General features: G+C 54.9%; 2 protein-coding genes across 5 annotated transcripts in view; one reads left to right on the forward strand and one right to left on the reverse strand.

Annotated features, from left to right (window-relative positions):
- Window positions 1–11,564, reverse strand: part of BBS9 (Bardet-Biedl syndrome 9) — a 300,830-nt gene extending 289,266 nt beyond the window's left edge. Inside the window, exons 1-3 of one of the 4 annotated variants that reach the window (XM_074284314.1) lie at window positions 11,109–11,377; window positions 1,571–1,693; window positions 81–231 (exon numbers count right to left, since the gene is read on the reverse strand). In XM_074284314.1, coding sequence (XP_074140415.1) covers window positions 81–231; window positions 1,571–1,682 — 263 coding nt within the window. In that variant the 5' untranslated portion in view covers window positions 1,683–1,693; window positions 11,109–11,377. Of the gene's footprint in view, window positions 1–80; window positions 232–1,570; window positions 1,694–11,108 lie in introns of all 4 variants that reach the window. The other 3 variants (XM_074284313.1, XM_074284315.1, XM_074284316.1) reach the window with 3 other exon arrangements.
- Window positions 11,565–11,863: 299 nt separating this feature from the next.
- Window positions 11,864–23,275, forward strand: part of NT5C3A (5'-nucleotidase, cytosolic IIIA) — a 58,741-nt gene continuing 47,329 nt past the window's right edge. Inside the window, exon 1 of the mRNA XM_074284318.1 lies at window positions 11,864–12,067. Within this exon, the coding sequence (XP_074140419.1) occupies window positions 11,927–12,067 (141 nt within the window). The 5' untranslated portion in view covers window positions 11,864–11,926. The remainder of the gene's footprint in view (window positions 12,068–23,275) is intronic.

A 23,275-nucleotide genomic window follows, 5' to 3' on the forward strand; every position in this document is an offset into this window, starting at 1 on the left:
GTGCCCGAGCCTGCGAGGAGCCGAAGCTTTAATTGCCACAATTCAGACGCCGACCACAGGGACTCGTGTCAGCTACTTACGAGACAAATTTCCCTACTTCCACCTGGAGGATGGGCTCTCGCAAATGGACCTCGAGGAGCAGGTCTTCGGCCTGAGCGCCATCGCCCACTTTCACGGGGTGCGGGGAGAAGATCCGGAGGTAGCCCGTGTAGCTGCCCACGACGATCTTATCTAGGACAGAGAAAAAGGCACGGAAAAGAGCTAAGCCGCAGCCCGGAAGCTCACCCTGCGCACACCCCCGCGCCGAGGAGAGACTCCCACAGGCTTCCTGCGACTAAGAGGGAAACACGTGGAAATGTAGGGTATGTCTGACTGTCTGTGGCCCCATTTGGGTTTCTGTGAAAGAGACACTGAAGCGATTGGCCACATTCTTCTCCAGATCATTTTACAGATGGGGAAACTGAGACAGCCAGGGTTAAGGGACTTGCCTAGAGTCACATGGCGGGGAGTGTCTGAGGGCGCTGTCCTTTGCAGGAGCAGACCGCTTCTCAGAAATGGCTGTAAGCCATCCATCACGTGATCCCTGACTCCCCATGGGGGCTAACCACCTCTCCACCCAGCAGCAGCAAATCCAGCACCTGTTTGCCTCTTGTTTCAGCATTTACTCCCCACCACAGGAGGAGGCTGGTCCAAGAGTAAACTGAAAAGGGCCCCCCCAGAGCTCTAAGGGGGGACAGTGTGGGCCATTTTCCACCTATAAAGCCACCTGGAAGCAGGACCCAAGACCTTCAAAGGCCCAAGAGCAGGGGATCCCCTACTTGGCTACAACTGCCCAAACCGAGGCGCACCCAGGGCATGATCAAGGACACCGAGAGGTGAGGTGCAATGTCGTGGATGCTTCTCCCTATCCACCGAGACCCTTAGGCAGTGAACCAACTGCGAGCCGAGCTGCCACGATGCAAGAGCCAGGCACTGGCGACCAGACACCAGAGAGCACCCAGTGCCAAGGCTGGCAAAGCCCCAGGGACAAACTGCACAGGACCACTGTCCCCATTGGACAGCTGAAGAGCCTGAGACTAGCAGCGGGCTCAAAGGCAGGTTCAAGCCCAGGGGTCTTGGCTCTCTGGACCCCAGCCCCCCACAGCCCATCCTGAATACCTGTAGGGGCTGCCCTGAATTCTGCCCTAAACCCACCAATGCGCCAGTGCCCTGTGCCCATTGGCATTCCCAGGGCTTCCCTAGTCTGATGCAGCTGCTAAGGGCATCATGTGCAGAGCACAGGCCTAGAGTCGAGGATCCCACCTGGCCCAGTCACCTGACCCTGCATTTCCCCATCTGTAAAAGGGAGTGGCAGACCGCGTTCCTGCCAAGAAAACTCCAATGTGCTCACAGAGACCGGAAACAGCCCAAGAGCCCCTTCTGACCGCTCTGGGACTGAGGGACCCTTTCCAAGCAGAACCCCACTGGCTTCCTGGTCCCCCAGCCCCAAAGAGACTTCCGGGAGCTGATAGCCACCCCCTCCCGGCACCTCCTACAGCACCTCCCGAGCCCAAGGGCAGGACGGGCTCACCCTCTCCAGTGCAGCTGTTGTCCACGTCGGCCACACACAAGCAGCCCTGGTCAAACTCCTCCTTCTCTCCCAGGACAGTCGACCACCAATCTCGAGCTTTAAACAAGGACATTCTCCTTCAGCCTAAAAACAAAAGTCAAGGTAAAATCGACCCTTCAGGGTCCCAGCTCACCTCCAGGGCCCAAAGACTCAGAATCCTCCAATCCAGGAGGGACAGGGAGACGGCAACCCCGAATGTGCAGAACCTTCCGGGACCTTCAGCCCTTCCCAACTCTCCAGTGACCGCTCCGGCTGGCCCCGCGCTCACCCTCCCCAGGTCTCCCACAGCTGTGGACACAGCACTTTAGGGTCCACACTGATGCATGCCAAGTGTCCTACAAAGGGCAGCCAGGGTGATGGTGGCACAATAGGGAGAGACTGCACAAGAGGGACGCCCAGCCGTGCCACGGAGCCCTTGCAATAACTGCCAGTGGGCAGTGCAAAGTGCAGTGGGCCAGTCAGGCATGGGGCCCAAGGGATGTGGCACAAGGGATTTTCTTTGGGTTGCAGTAGGTGGTGTTTGAGGTTCCTTCCAACTCTAACAGACATTTCAGAGAAGTGGCCACTGGTCCCCAAAAGTGTTCCCCAATCCTCCTGAAGACCCGCTCTTCCAAGTCGGAAAAGAAGAAGGAGCAAGAGAGGCGGCCCCGAATTCTACACAATCTCAGATGAGTGGGAGACAACGTCACCGTCCCCCACAAAGCCCCTTCCCAACACAGCGAGATGGGTGTCCGCGGCCAAGGGGAGGGCCGACCTCCTCGGCCTTTCGGGACGATGTGGAATCTGTTCTGATATTGTGTATGTCAGGAGCACCTGGGAAACAACCTGGGAGGGTCCAAACCCCTCCACAAAAGGCCAGATATGACCGGCCACCCTCATAAGCAAACATAAGCAGCTCAGGCCTCCCCACAAGCAAGTCATTAAATCAGCTCAAGCCGTCCCAGGCACTCACTCACAAGCGCCCATCACCTCTGTCTGGTGCTGAGGAGGTAAGAATAAAACCATGTGCCCTGCCCCGCAGGGAGCTCCCACTCTGGAGAGGGAGGGGGAACAAAACATGGACACAGGCTACCTGAAGAGGGAGGGAGAGTGGAGGATCAATGGAGGAGGCAGCTTCGGAGCTGACCTTCCAGGGAAAGCCGTTTATTCCAGACATGGGGAGCCAGGCAGGAGGGGCCCCGTCACCTGGGAGGAGGAGCAACCAGGCTGGCGGGGAGGAGGGTAACAGAGAATTCTGTAGATATTATTCTCAAGACAACAGGAAGCTACTGAAGGAGCTGAGCAAGGGAATGGCACGCTCAGATCCGGATTTAAGGAACGTCCCCTTGGCGGCTATGTGAGAACACAGGAAGCAGGGAAGTTATATAGAGGCAGGGAGGCCAGTTAGGAGGCTGTTGTAGAATATTAGGCAAGAACCAATGAGGATGTGAATGAGGTCAGTGCCCTAAAGTGTGCAAAAGCCTTTCAGGATAAAATAAATGGGGCCTAGCAGCCAAGCCAGGCCCTGCTCAGGCAAACAAGCAAAGTCTGTGAGGTCCTCCATCTCGAGGCAGCAGGAGCAGGGGCTCCCCTGAAAAAGGAAAAGCAGGGGGGCTGGAAACCCAAACAGAGACTGTGGTGCTGCTCCCAGCGAGGGCACAGCTGCTTATCACTTAGGGCACTGCAGAACGCTGAGGACCAGCACACTCCATCCTGAATAACACCAGAGCGGAAGCTCCAGGGAAAAACATCTTCCACAGGGACCACACTAACACCTAGAAGAAATAAAGAGAGGCAGAATCTGAAAAAAAATGAGGAACCTCAAACAGACAGTGATCAAACTCACCCAAAAACTGGAGTCCTGGGCTAGGAGAATAAATTTAAAAAAGAAATCATTGACTCCATGAGACAGGGAAAAATGACACAGAGCAAAATCAAAAGATGATGGAGGAGGAGGAAGAGGAAGAAGAAGGAGAAGAAGAGAAACTGTAAAACATTTGATATCAAAAACTACTAATGGAGAATCAAAAAGAAATAATTTAGAATCAAATCTCGAGATTCTCTGCAAATCATGATAAAGAAGAGGGATAAACAGTGGGACATTATGAAAATGAGCCAGCTCTCTCAGAACCAGGGGACAAAGGGAAGCTACAAAGAAGCCGCTGGTCACCTCTTGAAGGAAGCCCTAAGGAAATAATCTCAAGTAGATCCTAAGGAGAAATCAGAGCTCTCACATCCAGGAGAAAAAGAAAATACAGCTGCGAGCACGCAGGATCACACAAGACCTGGAGGTTTCTGCATTCAAAGAAAGGAGAACTTGGAATAGATATTTCAAAAGTCCAAAAAGATTGGCGGAGAACTGAGAAGCACTGCCTCGGGCTCGGGGCTGGCCCAAGTCAATAGCACTGGGGCTCTGGTCACTGGTGGTCACAGTAGGGGAGCCCACCAGAACTGGGACTCCAACTGATAGTGCTAGATAAAGGCAGCCTGGGACACCCCAAGAACCCTAAAGGAACCAACTTCACTGCTGTTGACTAGAAATATTTTGTTGAAAAGAGTTTGTTTTTCTCTTTTTCTTTCCAATGGATGGGTTAAAGGTAAGGAGTAAGGCAGAAAGAGGAGAAAATAAATTGTTCATTGAAAAACAGTGATTAAATTTCTTTAAAGAACAATTTAAAAGAATAAAGTGAATAAATGGTTTTGTTTAAGGATGGAAACTTGGTCCGAGGGTTTTATATATCTTTCCAATTAAGATGGAGATGGAAGGAAGAAAAAAAAAATGAAATCCAGTTAATACGATTTAAAAGTTAAAAAAGAAAGGCCAACCTTCTGATCCAGCAGGGTTTCTACTGGATCTATATACGAAGAGATCTTAAAGGAGGGAAAGGGACCTGTATATGCAAGAATGTTTGTGGCAGCCCTCTTTGTGGTGGCCAGAAACTGGGGGGATGCCCATCAATTGGGGAATGGCTGAATAAATTGTGGTATATGAATGTTATGGAATATTATTGTTCTGTAAGAAATGACCAGCAGGATGAACAGAGAGGCCTGGAGAGACTTACAGGAACTGATGCTGAGTGAAATGAGCAGAACCAGGGAATCATTATACACGGCAACAAGATTATAGGACAATTATTCTGATGGACATGGCTCTCTTCAAGAATGAAATGATTGAGGCCAGTTACAATTGTTCAGTGATGAAGTGACCCAGAGAGGACTGTGGGAACTGAGTGTGGACCACAACATAACGTTTTTTCTCTTTCTGTTACTCTTTGCTTGCATTTTTGTTTTCCTTCTCAGGTTATTTTTACCTTCTTTCTAAATCCTATTTTTCTTATGCAGCAAGATAACTGTATAAATATGTATAAAATATGTATACATATATTTAAGATATACTTTAACATATTTAACCTGTATTGGTCAACCTGCCATCTAGGGGAGTGGGGGAGGAAAGGGGGGAAAAGTTGGAACAGAAGGTTTTGCAAGTCAATGTTGAAAAATCACCCATGCATGTTTTGTAAATAAAAAGCTATATTAAAAAAAAAGAAAGAAAAAGAAAAAAGAAAAGAAAAGCTAGAAGACAGATGGTTCACAGCATCTTCCTGCCTATAAGGAAATGCCCCTTTTTAAGGTTTCTAACAGATACTGGTTTTAGAAGACCTGGCCTTCCCAGCAGAGGCCTTGGGCTCCCAGCTTCAGTTGCTCCTACTGCCTACTCTGCCAACCTTGGCTCTCAGTCGCCCCATCAGTAGAGTCAGGGGGTGGGCTTCCCTACTCTCGAGGATGGGTAGACGGAGATGAGAGGAAGGGGAAGGGGAAAATGAGGAAGAGAATGTTTGCCACAGCTTTCTTCTCAGGATGCTTGACTCTGAAGCAGAGGGCTATAATAAGAAGGAGCGGGGAAGCCCCCCAAAGCCCTGCCGGGAGGCGCCTATGATAAACAGGCTCATGGGCCCCACGGCATAAGACCTCTTAGCACACCGAGTCCTGTATCAGGCTCCTGGGGCCGGGATGCACCAGGGCTTCGAGCCAAGGCCCAGGAGGAGGCCGGCCCAGGAGAGGCCCCATGGGGTACACACAGCCTGCTCCCAGCCCCACAGCCCAATATGAAGGGCTCAGGCAAGATAAGACAGGAAACGGCCTTGTCCACTCCTCTGACCCATGGCCGGCCGAGGCCAGACATGGCTTAAAAGGCTGCCTGGCGTGGCTGGGACTGGAATAAGCATCCTTACTATGGGCCGGACCCCGCACCAAGCACTTTACATTCTCTCGCTCACCTACACAACCAGCCTGGAAGGAGGGGCTGCTGCTCTCTCCATTTTACAGCTGAGGAAACTGAGGCAGGCAGTCTCAGAAGAGCACCCCTCGCTCTAGGACCCGTGCTAAGCCCAGCATCACCACGTCGCCCCCTCCCAGAAAGCAAATGCCCCAGGCGGCACACCAAAAACAAAGCCATCTGCACGGTGTCTGGTCCTAGAAAGTCCCCAGTGACTGTGGCCACGCTGCCTGACTGGGGAGGGCAGGGTGGCTCAGCAGGCAGAGTGCCAGGCCCAGAGACTCATTTCCTGGCAGCGTGGCTCTGGAAAAGCCGGGATCTACCACGGAAGGTGCTGCAAAGGGCCCCAACAGCTGGACCATGGAAATCTTGTGGACGGTGCCGGCCCACTCAGTCACAAAGAACCGGACCGCTGAACTCAGGACTACCTTAATTTCTTTAGTGGAGCATTCCTCAGCGAGACTTTCCCCTGCTCCAGGCCCACGTGCAGCCCCTTGGATTAGCTCCTTCAAGGTATAGACGATGCCCCTCCTAGGGATCCTCCCGTTCTCCTACACCCCCTCCAGCAGAACGGGGCACAGCAGAAATGCTGACTAAAGACGGCCCCTCCAGGACCTTCAGGTCAGTAAAAGCAGCATCGAGACTTCCGGGCAATCCGATATAATCTTCCTAGTCCATGCTTAAACCTTGAGAGCCGGGGGCAGGCAGGGTTACCCAGAGTGGCTGCTCTGCTCCCCCCCAGAAGGGCTGGTCTGCGGCCTGCACTAGCCCCGAGTGACCTGAGGAGGTCAAGGCCCTCGGAGGAAAGTGAGGGAGGGACAGGGCTACAGCGCTGGCACAGGCCCTGAACCTGAAGCCAAGTCTCCTGGGGGGACCAGCCCCCATACGGGTCCTTCTGGACCCAACCTGCCAGCCATTACGCCGGCGCCCCCCATTTCGGGTCAGCCCAGAGCAAATAAGCCCGTGACCCATTCCTTCTGTGCTGAATCCTGGGCCGGGCTGGGCACTGCCGCCACACGGCCTCCCCCTAAGAATAACCGTTACATTTTTAATGCCAAAAAACCCAAAACGTACTTTCCAACATAAAACCCTCCTTAGCTGGGAGCCCCCCCCCCGTGGTGTTTACCCCCCATCTCAGGGCATGCTGCTGCCCGGGGAGCCGCTTCCCTGGGGCTCTTAAGGGAGGGGGAGCCCCAGGAGCACAGCAAACAGGACACTTACCCGAGGGAGCGGAGACGGAGCAGTTACCGACCAACACCCCAGAGAAACGGAACTCCGAGCAGCCAAGAGAGCGCCCCCCACCTCCCGGGGGCCTCCTCGCAGCCTCCTCCTCCCAGCCCCTCCCTCGGGCCTCACTTGGGAGCATCTCACACAAACAACTCGGATTCTCTGGGCGGGGATCCAGCTAAGATGTGGGAGAATCAGCACAAGAAGGTTCCGACCTGGCCATTATGGCCGGCAGAGGAGATCAGGGGTGTTCCCCATGCATGGGGGACCCTCCACATCGATGGGAGCCCCTGATAATGGCACAAGGTACTTTACAAATGTTGTCTCATTTGGTCTTTACACCCACGGGGGAGGTGCTATTTATTATCCCCATTCCACAGATGAGGAAACTGAGGCAGACGGAGGCCAAGTGCGTGGCCACCTGGCTCTGGGTCCACACTGTCAGCGGGCCGCCTCACTCGCCAACAGCAACGACCCTCTGACCCTCCCGGGCCCACAGCGGTCACGTCCAGCTGCCCCTCCTTCCCAACAACTGGGATGGAATGGCTGGGCTCCCCGGGGCTCCCGTCGCCAGTCTTTCTACTGTAGCCAAACCAACTGAGCTGCCCCCTGCCCTGCCAGCAGTGCCCAGCACAGTTCTGGGCGCCTGGGGTTAGGGAGCAGTGACTGGCCACGACTTCTGCTCGGCCTCCGCTGAGCCCCTCCCTGCAGCCCCTGCATCTCCTGATCTCGACCCCCTGAGCCCAGGAGTAATTAATAGCATTTATTAAGGGCTGATGCAGCGGCAGACGCTGCCCTGGGAATGCCAACCTTTGCCCCTCTGTCTCCAAGCTTGCCCAGCGCCTCCTCTGGGCCAGGAGCCTCGGCTCTGAGTCTCCTTCGGGGGTTGGGGCGCCTTTCTGAGCCTTAGCCTGTCTGGCCCCCCTCCCGTCCCCCCTCCTTCCTGTTCCCTGATAACCCCGAGTGCCACCTTCCCTTCCTGGAGGTGCCGCTCTGGGCGGAGCGCGAGCCCTGCACTCTCCGGAAACCTGCCGTCCCCCATCCCTCAGGCTTTGGTGGCTCCCGGGGGCGGCTCTGGGGCCAACTCCCCTAAGCAGCGCAGGGAGAGTTTCACCGACTTCGTCCAGGCTTTCTTAATGGGGGCTGGGAGCAGGGATAAGGGAGAGAATCTAGAACTCACACTTTTGAAAACAAATGTAAAAAAGTGTTTTAAATATAAATGGGGTGAAATAAAAATATTAAATAAAGAAATTTAAAGAAGAAAAAAAAAAAAAAGCATTGTAAGGGCTGCCTTACAGGGTCTGTGAATTCCTCAGCTGCCACTTTGCTCTTCACACCTCGTCCACCTTCAGGTGCACCCAGCTTGCTCGCCCCGCACCCACACCTTCCCTTCACTAACAACCTCCCCTCCCCCGACTTAAACCCTCATCCCGGAGCGTCTCAACATTTCTGGATTTCCTTCTTCATGACTGCTTGTCTTCCTTCTCTAGATGTAGGAGAATAAAAAGAACTGGAGAAAAGTGGGGGGGGTGGAATATGACTTCTGTGAAATCCCATTTGCCCAGTTTCTGAAATCAAACAGAATTAATAAGTTATTCTACGTGTATGCCAAGAGACAGAGAGAGAGAGAGACAGAAACAGAGACAGAGAGAGGAGAGAGACAGACAGACAGAGAGAGAGAGACAGAGAGAGAGACAGAGACAGAGACGGAGACGGAGAAAGAGAGACAGAGAGACTGAGACAGAGAGAGAGACCGGAAGAGAGACGGAGAGAGACAGAGAGAGACAGAGAGAGAGAGACAGAGAGACAGAGACAGAGACGGAGAAAGAGAGACAGAGACAGAGAGACAGAGAGAAAGGGAGACAGAGAGAGAGACAGAGACAGAGACAGAGACGGAGAAAGAGAGACAGAGACACAGAGAGAGACAGAGACAGAGAGAGAGACAGAGAGAGACAGAGACAGAGAGAGACAGAGAGAAAGGGAGAGAGAGACAGAGACAGAGAGAGAGAGAGAGACAGAGAGAGAGAGAGAGAGAGAGAGAGAGAGACAGAGACAGAGAGAGAGAGAGACAGAGACAGAGAGAGACAGAGAGAAAGGGAGAGAGGGAGACAGAGAGAGAGACAGAGACAGAGAGAGGAGAGAGACAGAGACAGAGACAGAGACAGAGACAGAGAGAGAGACAGAGAGAGACAGAGAGAAAGGGAGAGAGAGACAGAGAGGGAGATCAGCCCAGGGAAGATAATGTTATATTTACAAAACTACAAATAAAAACCCAAAGTGTTAGACAGTATGGAACAGCCTCAGTCCCACAGAAGAGACGCCTTCTGTTCTTTGCAGAGGTGGCAGTCTACGGGGACAGAACAGTGTATACCCCATCAGACTCCCGCTGTATTATTAGTTTTGCTGAACTATTTCTTTTCCTTTCTCCTTATTCTGCTAAAAGAGATGCTTCTCAAGCAGGAAAGGAGAAAGGATTCTATTAGGAAATGACAGTGCTGTAAACACAAAAAGTATCCATTTAAAGTGGTTTTTAAAAATAAAAGGTCTTTCTGAGGCTCTGCGGGCCGCCCGGGTGATCCGCCGGGAGGCTGGCAGAGCTTTCTCTGACGTTTGTTCCATTTCGGGACCACAGGGATGTCCGCGTGCTCTGGCACAGGGGAGGATCCTCGGCCGGGCGGCCGCTCACGTGACCACAGAGGCCCGCGCTACGGGGTCTGTGCCTCTCTTTTTCTTCAGCTTAAGCCTCCCCCCTCCCCCCCACGCTCCCCAACTTGCCCCGACTCTCCTCATTTCTGAGTCCAAGTTCCGAAGGCTCCCGTGTGAGTGTGTGGTACAGATCTGTCTTTTGAGAACTGTTAGGAAAAGCAGTGACTCGAGGAGTCGCAGTGTGTGTTCGGCGTCGGGTTCGGGTTTCTCGCGGGCCCCACACGGGAGCGCGGCTCTAAGGCCCGGCCCGGCCCGGCCCCAGTGGCGCCTCCGCACACTTCCGGAGAAGGCCGAGCTCCCACCAGCTACGAGAAAAGTGTCTCAGAAACGCAAACTACGAGCTCCGAGGCCCCCCGTGTCGGGCGCTAGAGGGGACCCAGGGCCCGGGTGCACGAGGCGCCCGTTACTGCCCCACGGCGCCTGGGCAGAAGCCCCAAGAAGTCTCACAGCCCCTGTGGCGCCGGGTCAGGGACTAGGCGGTCCGGAAGCTGCTCAATCACTCCTCAGTCGTGACCTCGAGCACGTGACTTCCCTCCCGCTCCTCACCTGAGAAGTACAGGCTCAGTTACCCACGACGCTCTCTAAAGTTCAAGCTCCAAATCTAAGGTCCCGTGACCATCTAGTTCCGTTCTCCTCCTTACTCTGACTTCCTAACTTCCCCGGCCGCACACTCTTCAAGCAAGTCATAATCCTCCCGGCTTAAGCAAAGCAGATGGTCCAAAGGGGCGCCCCCCCTGCGCCGGCTCCGGGATAGAATTTCTAAAGCCTCATCCTGTTAAGGGCGCCTTCGGTCACCGGGCGGTCCGCCTGGGAAGGAGGAGGTCGGCCTCGAGGAGGGTGCCCATCCCGCTCCCCCCTCCCCCCTCCCTCCACCCCCCCAGACTCGAGCTACACCCAAATTCTCAGTGTAAATATTAGTGTGGGGAGGGGCGAGTCTAGCAGAAATAGCCCCCCCCCCAGGTGATTCTCTCCAGCTGTCAGTCCCAGGACTTGGCACGTGTGACCAGACAGAAGTTGTGAGAATAAGTCTAACGCGCAGAGGGGTGGGGGTCAAAGCAGCCAGCCCCCTGCCGGATTCACCCGGAGTGCATCTGTTTACCCTCACAGCCCGGCTCTTTAAAAATTTGGGCCAGCTTCGCAGAGCGGGAGCAGAGTCAGGGTGCCCTCTGGGGCCTTGGCGGACTGCAGGTGACCCACGAGGATGCCCGCGAGCGCACGCGCCCCACGAAGCTGCCCTGCAGCGGGCACTGCCCTCCCGAGGACCCCCGCCCAGCACACGTGCGTGCCTGCAAGCGGGCCCCTCTTACTCACCGGGCCGGGAGCGCTGCAGCAGCCTGGGGAAGAGGAAAGGCAACGGGCGCGTCGCGAGACAGTGGGACGTAAAGGCAATGGCACCGACCCGGGGAGCGGGGAGCAGCTCACGGGGCAGAGCGGGCGCAACACGGGGGTTGCAGCGGAACTCCCTCTTTGGGACCCACTACCATCTTCGCCCCGGTTGTCATAGCACTTTACAACGAACCCCGTGGCTCCGGATGAGAGGCAGCGACGCGGAGGATCCCGGGAGTCGTAGTCCCGTGAAGGGAGGGCGGGATGGAGGAAAAGTCGCGTTTCGATTGGTCCGTGGGAGAGGGAACGGCTGTCATTCTCAAAGAGGATGCTAGCTGTACTGGACTGTACCACTTCTTCAATGGAAGAAGAGAGTCCGGCACAAGAGGAGGCAGAGGAAAGAGACTCCTCTCCCTGATCCCCCCTCTAGCGTCCCGGCTCAGTGGATCAGGCCGCAAACACGTGCTGCAGGACAGCGCTCTCAACCAGGCCGGGAGAGGGGGCCGGCCTTGGCCTGTCATAGGCGGGGCCTGAGCTGTAGGAAGTGGGATTGAGGCTGTGAGAGGCGGGGCCTGAACCAAAGGAGGAGGGGCTTGAGCCCTAAGAAATGAGGGCTGAACCACGAGAGGTGGAGCCTAAGCCGTAGGGGCGTGGCCTGAGCTGTAGGAAGGGGTGCTTGGGCTCCCGGAGGCGGGCCCTGAATTCCAGAGGCGGGACCACGGAGCTCTGTGCGCCTGAGCGGGGGAGGGGTGCGGTTTCTGTGCTTCCTCCCGGAGGTGGCTCTGGCTGCGCTGGGGTGGCCCATGATGGACCGGGCGGCCGTGGCGCGGGTGGGCGCGGTGGCGAGTGCCAGCGTGTGCGCCCTGGTGGCCGGGCTGGTGCTGGCGCAGTACCTGCTCACGGCCAAGAAGAGGACGGGCAGGAAGACCAAGATCATCGAGATGGTGAGTGCGACCAGAGAGGGCAGGACACCTACGGGGGGTGCACAGGAGGGGGCCGACCGCTGCCCTTGTCCGGTGCTTCCGAGTCCTAGTCGGTAAAGTGGCCTCTGAGCCTCCGCGTGCCTCCGTGTCCTGGGCTGTGAAGTGGCCACTGAGCGTGCGCGTGCCTCGGTGTCCTGGGCTATGAAGTGGCCACTGAGCATGCACGTGCCTCGGTGTCCTGGGCTATGAAGTGGCCACTGAGCGTGCGCGTGCCTCGGTGTCCTGGGCTGTGAAGTGGCCACTGAGTGTGTGCGTGCCTCGGTGTCCTGGTTAGTAAATAGCCTCTGTATCTTCCCTGTGCCTCAGTTTACTCGTCGGTAAAGTGGCCGTGATCCCGTCATTTATACGCCCTCAGTTTGCTGGTCCCGGGGTAACGATCCAGCCCCGCGCCCCCTGGGTGGCCTCGGCTGCTCCCGAACCTGGGCTGGGGCCTCAGTTTCCCCCTCTGTGAGGGGGAGGTGTGACCTTTGCCCCCTGGGCTCCTGTCCCTGATGGGGCAGTGGGGGAGGGGTCGGAGCCCTGGATGCCCTTCTCAGTGGCCTCTCCCGGACAGGGCTGGGGGCGGCGGGAGCTGGGCCGGGCAGGGGCTGCCGCCACCTCCTTTGCTTCCCTGGCCATCTCTGGTTCCAGGGGAGGCCCCGGGAGGCCCGCGTTTCCTTCCGGACTCTGACTCAGAATTCTCGCGGTCTCCTGAGGCAGCCTTCGAGGCCCCCAGGGCGGGCTGAAGCAGCAGGTCCCAGAAAACCCAGGGGGGTCCCCAGGAGCCGGGTCTCCGGCCGCCGCGGGGAGACCCCCAAGCAGAGCCTCTTCAGAAGCCCCAGCGAGCCCTCGAGGCCGGTGGTGGAGCCGCCCAGCCGGGCTGCAGAAAGCGGCTGGGCCGGCCGAGAATGCCAGCCTGGGGCCAGAGGAGACTCTGAGTCAGGGACCCGAGTTCGAGTCCGACCTCAGACACTTCTCAGACCTTTCTCAGACCTGGATCGGCTACTTCACCGTCTGCCTCAGTTTTCCCACCTGTAAAACGAGCACAGTGGCCCAGGCTTGTCCCCTCTCACAGGTCTTCTGCTTTTGTGGCCACCCGGAAGGGGAAGAGAGGCCCAGCTCCCTCCAGAACAGTTCTCTGCAGGGCCGGGAGGTCCTGAGTGCGAATGCTGCCTCCTCTCACCAGCACCACTGGAAATCCCTCTCTGACTTCAGTTTCCTCGTCTTAACTGTGAGAAGGTTGAACTCCTGACCTGGGGGGGGTAGCTGGCCCGCCCAGCTGCGTGGTGCCCTCCCTCGCCCCGACATGTGACGACAGTGCTGGGGGCGGCTTCCCCCACAGGTGGGCGGGGCTTCCGAGGAGCTGCTGGCCCTGGCTGTGCCGCTAGGGGAATGGCTGGGTCCACGTGGCAGGAGCTGACCGAGAGGGGCCGTGGGTGAGGCTCCGCTTCTGGGGGCGCTGCCCCCACCTCCCCTCAGACCGCTCCCGTGGGGACTTGCTCTTCCAGGCCCCACACGGGCCTGCTTCCGCCTGGTTTTATGCCAGAGCCCTTAAGCAAAGCGGTTGTACACGGTAATTGAGTCATTGGGGGCGGGCCCAACTCTCTGGGACCCCATCTGGGGTTTTCTTGGCAAAATCTCTAGCTCACTTTACAGATGGAGAAACTGAGGCAAGTAGGTGACGTGCCCAGGGTCCCCCAGCCACCAAGTGTCTCCACCAAGTGCTCCGTCCGCTGCGCCCTCTTTGCCATGTGCGTGGCTGCCATTTTGCTTGTTGATCATAGCCTTTATTAAGTGCCTCCAGGGTGTCGGCGATGCAGAGATAGCCCCGAGGACGCCCGCTCTACAAGGGGGCAGCTGGCCGGTCTGTGGTCATGGATTGGCCTTGGTTCTCGGGGAGGATCATGGGAGCTGCTGCCGTGGGACGCAGGTGAGGGAGGGCGGGCAAGGGCACCGGCCTGGCAGGCAAGGTGAGCTTATGGACAGTCAGGAGGGGCTTTTGGTGAAGGGGCCTCCTGCAGAGGGGGCCCAAGGGCGGGGCCTCCCACGGAGGAGGGCCCTCAGTGCAGGAGGGGGCCCGAGGGCGGAGCCTCCCACGGAGGAGGGCCCTCAGTGCAGGAGAGTCCTCAGTGCAGGAGGGGGCCGGGGGCGGGGCCTCCCACGGAGGAGGGCCCTCAGTGCAGGAGGGGGCCGGGGGCGGGGCCTCCCACGGAGGAGGGCCCTCAGTGCAGGAGGGGGCCCGAGGGCGGAGCCTCCCATGGAGGAGGGCCCTCAGTGCTGGAGGGGGCCGGGGGCGGGGCCTCCCACAGAGGAGGGCCCTCATTGCAGGAGGGGCCCGAGGGCGGGGCCTCCCACAGAGGAGGGCCCTCAGTGCAGGAGGGGGCCGGGGGCGGGGCCTCCCACAGAGGAGGGCCCTCAGTGCAGGAGGGGCCCAAGGGCGGGGCCTCCCACAGAGGAGGGCCCTCAGTGCAGGAGGGGGCCGGGGGCGGGGCCTCCCACAGAGGAGGGCCCTCAGTGCAGGAGGGGGCCGGGGGCGGGGCCTCCCACAGAGGAGGGCCCTCAGTGCAGGAGGGGGCCGGGGGCGGGGCCTCCCACAGAGGAGGGCCCTCAGTGCAGGAGGGGGCCCGAGGGCGGAGCCTCCCATGGAGGAGGGCCCTCAGTGCAGAGTGTTCCCGGGGAGGGGGCCGCTCAGCCTGGTGTCCCTCTACCTTTGGTGCCCGCTCAGAAGTGGGGCACCGCCTGGGTCACGGTCCTGGGCCTGCTCCGGGCTGAGAGGACCCGGGCCGACCCTCCCGCTCAGGTCGTGAGGGCCGTTTGTGCTTGTCTGTCCTGAGGAGACGTGCGCCCTCGTCTTCGCTCCAGCAGAAAGCGCCGCCATTTCTTGTCATCCTGATGCCATTTGTTCCTTTGTACTAAGGAAGGAGCCAACTGTCACCTTGTGTGTGCAGAGACAGGGGTGCAGTGACAGTCCAGGAAGTGGTAAGTGTCTGAGCTGGATTTGAACTCAGGGCCTCGCGCCTCAGGGGCTGCTCCACCCACTGGGCCTCCAACTCTCCCTTTTATAGAGACCTAAGGCTGGGGTTACAAAGGCAGTTACAAAGCCAGCGGGGGAGTTTTGAACCCACGCCAGCTTACGTCCTAAAAACCAAATTAAAATCAATTCCCAGTTTACAAGGAGGTCTTCTCCAAGGGAATAGCAGGCCACGGGGTCCCGAGGGCTTTGGGTGAAGGACGGCAGGAACAGCGCTTTGGCAGCAAGGATGGCTGGGAGCGGGCGAGACTCCTTGGCTGCCCTATGACTCATGGAGCGTGTGGTCCACCAGAACCACAGCTCCTTTTTTAATAGGAACTTGCATCCATTCATATTTCCCCAAACAATATTTATGAAGTTGTTTTTTTTAATCCAAGGGCAGGACTTTCGACACATCTATTTTGGCTCATCCTTCAAGCCTCCCCCATTCTCTGGGGACCTGCACTCTCTTTGTCTCTCCTGGCTTTGGGTCCCAACAGCTGGCATTTCTCTGGCACATAGAGGCTCACAGAGTGCTTTACACATATTGTCTCATTAGCCCCCCAGGTCCACCCTGTGATTGGCAGGTAACCCGAACCCTGGTCCCGTCACTATAAACATGGCGACAGCACAGGCCTGGCCCCTCCCACTGGAGCCCCCTTGGGTCCCCAGGTCCACCCTGTGATTGGCAGGTAACTATAAACGTGGCATTCATCAAGTACATAAGATCACCAGAAAAAGTAAATCAACTTTACTGAAAAGTGGTTATTAAAACACCGGTCCTTTTCGTCCGGGTTCTCAGCCTCTCAGGCTCGGGGCCTCTGACTTCCAGGCCGCCCGGGCTGTCCGGCAGAACAGGGAGGCTTTGGTCCATTGTTTTGCCGACACCTAAGCGTGCCGTGCCCGGAGCACTGCCCTGGTCTCTCAGCCCCGCTGCCCCGTCACAAAAGGGAAGGGAGCGATCCTGACGGGCCCCAGCCGGTGACATTATTCTGGCTTTTAGGGCCGGCTGCTTCCCTTTGTGACTGCTCCCCAAGGCCCCCAGGATGCAGAGAGCTTTATCGCTGGAAACTTCACTGGGGAGGGCGCGCTGCCAGCTGCCTCGCCGCCTCTGGGGGACCGATTTATCACCGGACTTGCAGCTGCGCCCTCCTCGAGACCGTTGCCTCCCCCTATTGGGGCAGGCGCTCCTCCGGAGCTGGGGCCGCTTACTGCTATTGGCGTGCCCGCCGCCTGGCACAGAATAAATGCTTCCTGAGTCCTCCATTCATCCCTAATGGGTTCCCAGGTCTGCCCGTACCCGATGAGAAGCTCTCTGATCCATATCTCCCAGATGCCACCCCGGTCCCTTCTTTGGCAAAAGGGGCTGGCGTTGGGCCTGGTCCAGGCCCGCAGCCCGCCTCTCCGCCACTCCCTGGGGTCCTTGGGGCTTCACGGGCAGGTGCCGAACAATCCTGTGGCCAAGCCTGTCATTTTCTCCACTGTAGTTACCATCCCCCGGCCCCGGTGCTGTGACTGCCCTCAAGGAGGCCGGTCAGATGCTGCTCGAGCCGGGTTTGATTTCCTCTCTCCTCTGGGAACCAGCCACCTGCTGGAGCCCTCTGGTGGGCGGCCCCAGGTTCCGGCAAGGGGCTCTTCCCGGAGCCTTACTGTATAGACCAGCGGTCTCAAACTTTTTAAATAGGGGGCCAGTTCACTGTCCCTCAGATTGTTGGAGGGCCGGACATAGTAAAAGCAGGCAGCATCTGGCCCACAGGCCATAGTTTGAGAACCCCTGCTGTAGACGCTTTATCCCGTGCTTAGAGCCCATTCTCCCTTAGGACTAAACCTGATCTGGAGACCCCAGCTCCGTGCTTTGGGGTCCTGGCCCGCTGCCCACTTTGCCTTCTCGGTGCCCGCCGCCTTCCGCGCCCTCAGCACAAAAGCCACGCATGTTTCCCTAAGCCTCTTCTCCCTCGCCTGCCTGTGCAGAGACGCCTGTGGCCAGCTGGTCAGGCCGGCCCTCAGTGTGTGACTAAATGCGTTAAGTGCAGCACAGTTCTATTTAGATACAGCTTCCAGGGGGGTTTTCAAAGAAGTTCCTGGACCCCGGGCTCAGGCTTCCTGGCCAGTCTGTACCCAGGCTTCCCAGCCCCAGGACCTGGATCCTTTCGGGCACTTTGGATGGCTGCTTTGCTCCAGGATCACCAGAAGGTGGCAGGGGTCAGTTGTGACAGATCGGGGCAGAGGCCCATTCACCCGCCTTCAGATGCAGGGGTGGGGGGCATGGATATCCTTAATATCCTGTCTCTTTCTCATGTCCTACTCTCAAGGCCGGGTCACTCTCTGTGGCCTATGACCTCAGCAGGAGTGAGGGTTCTCTGCAACCCATCCCTTTTTCTCCTGGACACAGACAGACATGGCCTCATGACACCCACATAGGTGAAGGTCCAGAGCCCCAGACAGCCCCGCTGCAGGTCCCTGGAGCAGGTCCTAGCCTGCCCCACAAGTGGGTGGCTCTGGGTACCAATCTGAGCTGGGCCCATCTCCTTGCTCCCCACTGCCCATCTCTGTATAAAGTGAGGTAGTGGTCCTCAAACTTTTTAAATAGGGGGCCAGCTCCCTGTCCCTCAGACTGTTGGAGGCCGGACTATAGTAAAAACAAAAGCTCACACTCTGTATCTGCCCCTCAGTCCATTCGCCATAACCCGGCGGGCCGCATCTGAACCGTGGGCCGTAGTTTGAGAACCCCTGAACTAAGTAAGGCATCCCCACAGATGCCTCCAGCAGACATGAAAACAATTGCACAACGATTCTTACTTATAAGGGTTTCTCATCGGCCCCCTCCCCAGAGCCTTTCCTCGGTTTTCCTGCACACTCCTGGGGGGCAGGGGGAGACCCTGTAATGGTGGGCAGCACACAAAAGCTTCCCTTCCTGGTCCATGGCTCTTGTCCTTCCACTTCCAAGAGCACCAAATGATGTCACTGGTCAGAGTTGAGTTCCAGCGTGTCCAACTGATCAGAGCGAGGGGACCTCGGAGTGCGCAGGCCTGTGGGACACAAACATCAGAACACTTGGAGCGGTTCTCCGACCGTGTGTGCTTGGCGTTTCCTTGGGGCCGATGCAGTTCTGCTCCGCCCCCAGAGCATGGTGCTTTCTCTGACGAGGGCATGCTGGGTGGGGGGTCTGTGCCAGTGTCGTAGGATTGATCCTAAGTTCTTAAGAGACCTTGGGAGTATGTCGTAGGCACTTAATAAATGCTTGATAACTGTGCCTTCTTCCATCCGAGCATCCTCATCTGTGTCATTTTTATTCTCAAAAAAGGGTAATCCTAGTCCCGGTCACTCACATTATATAGCACTTTGGGCTGCTTTTCTTACAACGGGGAGAAGTAAATTGTTGTCGAGTCACTTTGGTCACATCCAGCTCTCCATGACCCTCTTGGGATTTTCTTGGCAGACATACTGCAGTAAGCTGGCATTTCCTTCTCCAGCTCATTGTACAGAGGAGGAAACTGAGGCAGACAGTGTCTAAGGCTGCATTGGAACTCAGGTCTCCCTGACCTCAGGCTCAGGCTCTAGTCATTGACCGCCCAGCTGCCTCATGAAGTAAGCAGTGTGATTATTGTCCCCATTTTACCAATGGGGAACAATAGGGCTAAGCAATAAGAATAATAAATGATAAAGCTAGTAATATGATATGTTCTGTTATTATATTCCATGAATGTTTAGCACACACCTACACCATTCCCAAGGGTTTTTGGGAGGGCAGAATTTGCATGGTGGCAGCTAGGGCTCTGGGGGAAATTAGAGCAGGGGGGTCATACTCAACAGGGGCCTAGATCACCCACACATCGGCATTTCTTTGGGCATCATGACGAGCGGTTTGTGTTAACTTAGAAAACCCGCAGGCGGACATCATCTTGGTTCTGTTGTATTTTTATGTGTCTTGTTAAACATTTCCTCTTTGCAGTTTAATCTGGTTCAGCAGCTTTATGTTTGAATCCTCCCATCTAGAGATCCAGATCTTCCCTCATTTCCCAGATGGGGAAGTTCAGTGGTTTGCCCAAAGTCATGGTCATGATTAGTTAATGACAGAGCCCAGTCTAGAACCCAAGGCTCTTGATTCACAGAGCTTCCATTGGACCTTCATTGCTTCTCAGATCTTAAGCTGCCCTTCCTTCCTCCACCAATTCCAGGAAAGCAGGAATTAGGAAGGTGACCTACAGTCTGTATTGATACCCAGGAGGACCAACAAACTAGTGGGGAGCCTGCTTTGCTGACCCCGAGTGCCAGGTTAAGTAGAAGAGAAACTCACTGAAAGAAAACCTGATTTTATAATCCAGGCTTTCAAAGGAGACCAGAGTGAATTCATTTCCTTAGCAGAAGAGGCTTACCTTTACAACACTTCCTGGGGCGTTTCTGAAGACCTGCCTTTCCTGCTGCAATCAAGATTGGATTAGGAAAGGATGGCCAAGCCGGCCCTGCCTGCAGATTCCTGTAAAGGGCCAAGCCCTCTCTCCCCACCCCTAAACTAAGGTCAGGTTTCCCATGGCTTCTCAATTATGAGAGAAGCCATTTGGTTTTCCCCAGCCTTTCCCGTGGTTCTCTTTTATTTACTTTTTTGTTATCTTTTAAGTTCTGAACAGTCTCCCTTCCTCCTTCCCTGCCCCACCCTAAAGATGATCACAGATTTATTAAAATATGTAAAATGATTCCTTGTAGCCCTCTATTTACCCTTTCTTTCTCTGGAGGCGCATGTAGAATATTCTTCCTTGTTCCTTTCTCTTCAGACACTGTGGCTGTCACTGTTTTCCCTTATTTCATCTGAGTCCTCCCCCAGGGCTCCTCTCAGTCACAGTTGATCACGTACCCTCATGCAGTTGCTGGACAGCCCCTCACTTTCGGGGTCTTTGCCCGCACACCCTCGTTGGTCAGAAACACGGCCCTTCCTTCCCACCCAAGCCTCCCTCAGGCTCTGAAAGCGAGACCTCATCCCATCAACCCATGTTTCCTTAGCTGGTGGCTCTCCCTGTGGGGGGCTGGAGCTGATTCAGTGTTAACAAGGTGACCCTTAGTTCTTGGGAGGAGCCTGGAGCCATTACCCCCTTTGCAATGCTCTTTGTCATGTAGCACATGTTATTTGTCCTGATGATCTATTCCATGGACACCAAGAAAGAGCTTTAGATCCAGTTCTAAAAAAAAAATTCATTTTCATCCCTTGTAACTTTTATTCCCCATCAGAGAACTTAGCCATCCTCTGGGTGTTAGAAGCCAATTTCTGTGAGAGTTTAATTAATTGATTTGTGCCCACACAGAGATTTCTCAGCTCTACTTAATTGCCCCATCATGTCTTGTGCTTCCACAATTCAGTCTTAACTGAAAAGGACATTTATTTCTGAGTTTTAAATGAATTTTGCTTAGCAAATTGAATCAAAACCATGAAAAAGCAAAAAGGGAAAGAAATCCAGGGACGTTATTGGTCTAGTATAAGTCAGTGAGAAATAAATGTTGTCATGTCTGACTCTCCATAACCATTTGAGGTTTTCTTGGCTGAGATATTGCAGTGATTGTTATTTTCTTTTCCAGCCATTTTACAGATGAGCAAACTGAGGCAAATGGGGTAATGTGACTTGTCCAGGGTCACAGAGCTAGGAAGTATCTGAGGCTGGATTTGAATTCAGGTCTGCAGGCCTCCATCCATGTGCTGTCCAGCTGCCCCAAAAGACAGCCAACAGTCAAATTCAGGCAGGTCCTTCAATGAACCTCTGAGGCCAGGTGAACTTTCAAGGTCTTCCTGTGACCCTTTTCAGATCTTTCTCCCACGGACCTCTCTGCTGACCTTCATTTCTCCATCCTCTGCAGCCCTTCCGGCTGTGATGTAGAATTCTCTGACTTGTCTTCTCCTTCCCCAGTGTCCAGCCAAAGCAGACCCTCCTCGGGTTCCCTGGTGGTATGTCTGACAGTGCCCTTCCCTCATCTCTCTGAGGAGAGCAACAAGAGTCCCAGCTTTCCAGGGTCATGGAGAGGATTTTTGTAATGTTTTTAGCACAATGCCTGGCATACAGTAGGTGTTTAATCATGCTTGCTTCTTCCCCTAGATGTAGAAATGATCATGGAAGTCATATTCTGATCCTAGGCCTCTAAAACGGAGCTTATGGAGGCTACAGTCTCAGAGGCCACGGCCAAGGGTCATTTGGGTCTTTGTTCAAAGTTCATCTACCACCTCTTATCCCCTGAAGCTCTTCTGAGAACATGATTCTTGTTTCTCCTCCTAACTCTCCCAAGATGCCTTTTATTCTTGGTTTTAGCAGAAGTTAGATCAGCCAAAAAGAGAAACTGAGGCAAGCAGGTCTGGAGGGGCCACTTTATTGAGAAGCTTGCTAAGGAAAGAAGGCAAAGTGGGGAACAAGTGCCAGAGTCCCCAATCAAAACCATTCGCTAAATCATCCCGTTTGAGGCCCAGGTAAGACAGAAGGTCACCTAAGATCAAACCAGGAATAAGAAACAGAGGCAGAATTTGAATTTGCATCCAAGACAAAAGGGGAAGATGCTGGGGATGAGGGGAAAGGAGCTGCTTGCCTCTTGCTAAGAGTCCATCATTATAGGATTCTTTCGCATGTTCCTAGTTTAAAATATGGCACAATGTGCCAGCCCTGTCCCACAGTGTGCTGTGGTCTCTGTTATTTGGGGTCTGTACCCACCTAAATGTACCTTAAGGTAAAATCAGTGGTATAACTGGCCCCATCCATTGGGGGTCTCTATCGGTTCAAAGGACAACCGCAATATGGTGGCATTTTTCCTGTCTGCTCCCCCCATCATTGTACCCCATTACTTGGTGAAATGGTTCTTAGAATCGCCACCTAGCACTGGCTGTGACTGGAGAGATTTTTAGGAAGTCACTGAGTGACCCTGAGGGCTCGGGCCTTCACTTCCTCGGGGACATACATGACCTCCTCCAGGCAGGCTTTCTGGGGGGTGGGGGGGAGGATAGATCCTGATTCCCCTGGCTAGTCTCTGCCCATAATTCTCCAAGAAAAATCTCCCCCCTCACCGCGGACCGTCCACCCCATCCCTTCTTCTTCGCCACTGCCCCACAAGCTTCCCTCACTTGGGACATTCATTATTTCTGTTTACTCCATAGCAGACGACGAATGAAATCAATTCAAGTTGAAACTCAAGAAACTGTCAGGGAAAAATTATCAAATTTAGGGCGCCGGGGGGGCTCTCTTTGTTTCGTTGCTGCTCGTGGCTGGTATTTTTCCAGTTAAAGCAGGACCCTTTGGGATCCAGAGTAATCGACATTAATGAGGTTTCTGGACTTGAAGGATGTTCAGCCTGTCGGGGGCTACATATCGGATTTCTGTTTCTGACTCTGGGAGCCTTGTTAGCCAGAACTAATTGTGAAATATATGCAGGGCACATCGTCTGCCTGTCTAGTTCTCCCCCAGGAATGCCTTGAAAAGGTCAACAATACATAACATTGAACAGGGAAAATTCATCCAGGAGAAGGTAAAATAGGGCAATATTTCAACAGCACTGCGAGGCTGTCATTTATTTTCCACCATAATCATTTCCTTTGGGGGTTTCCATACCAAGGCCAGCAATTGACAGCAGTAATTGACAGCTTTTGCTAAGCTGACCTCCGAATATCTGGTTAGTGAGACTTACCGCGGTGCCCACCGGGCAGCCTGTCAGACTAGGGCTTACTCCGGCTTCTCCTCCGACAATTTGACTTTTCACAGAATCCCCGGCAATAAGCTGAAGGTCAGAACCTGGCAACGGCTTTGTCTAAAAGTGCCTCAAAAACAAGGCGAAGCAGTTGAAATCGTTTAACCTAAAGGATTATCGTTGGAAATCCAATTTATAGCAGACAAATTGTGGTTCAGACACTGAAAGAGAGGATTCGGGCCGGCCCCCCACCCGCGGGCTGTCTTTTTTAATGTAATGCTGTAAATACGTGAGCCGCAAAGGTCATTAAGTTGGGAAAATAGTTTTATATCGATTAGCTTCGAGAGCAAGTAGCCGTACTGTTTATATACATTTGTCATGGCCCAGAAACCCACTGCACATCCATTAGACTTGGAGCATCCTGGCCATTTTTGCATAGATGCTTATTTCTTTTTTTTTTCCAAGTGAAAGCAATTTTCTTTTATTTAATATTTTATTTTTCCCAGTTACATTTAAAACAAATTTTTACA

The sequence above is a fragment of the Sminthopsis crassicaudata genome, chromosome 1 (genome assembly GCF_048593235.1).
Source record: "Sminthopsis crassicaudata isolate SCR6 chromosome 1, ASM4859323v1, whole genome shotgun sequence".
In the NCBI taxonomy this organism is placed as follows: Eukaryota; Metazoa; Chordata; class Mammalia; order Dasyuromorphia; family Dasyuridae; genus Sminthopsis; species Sminthopsis crassicaudata.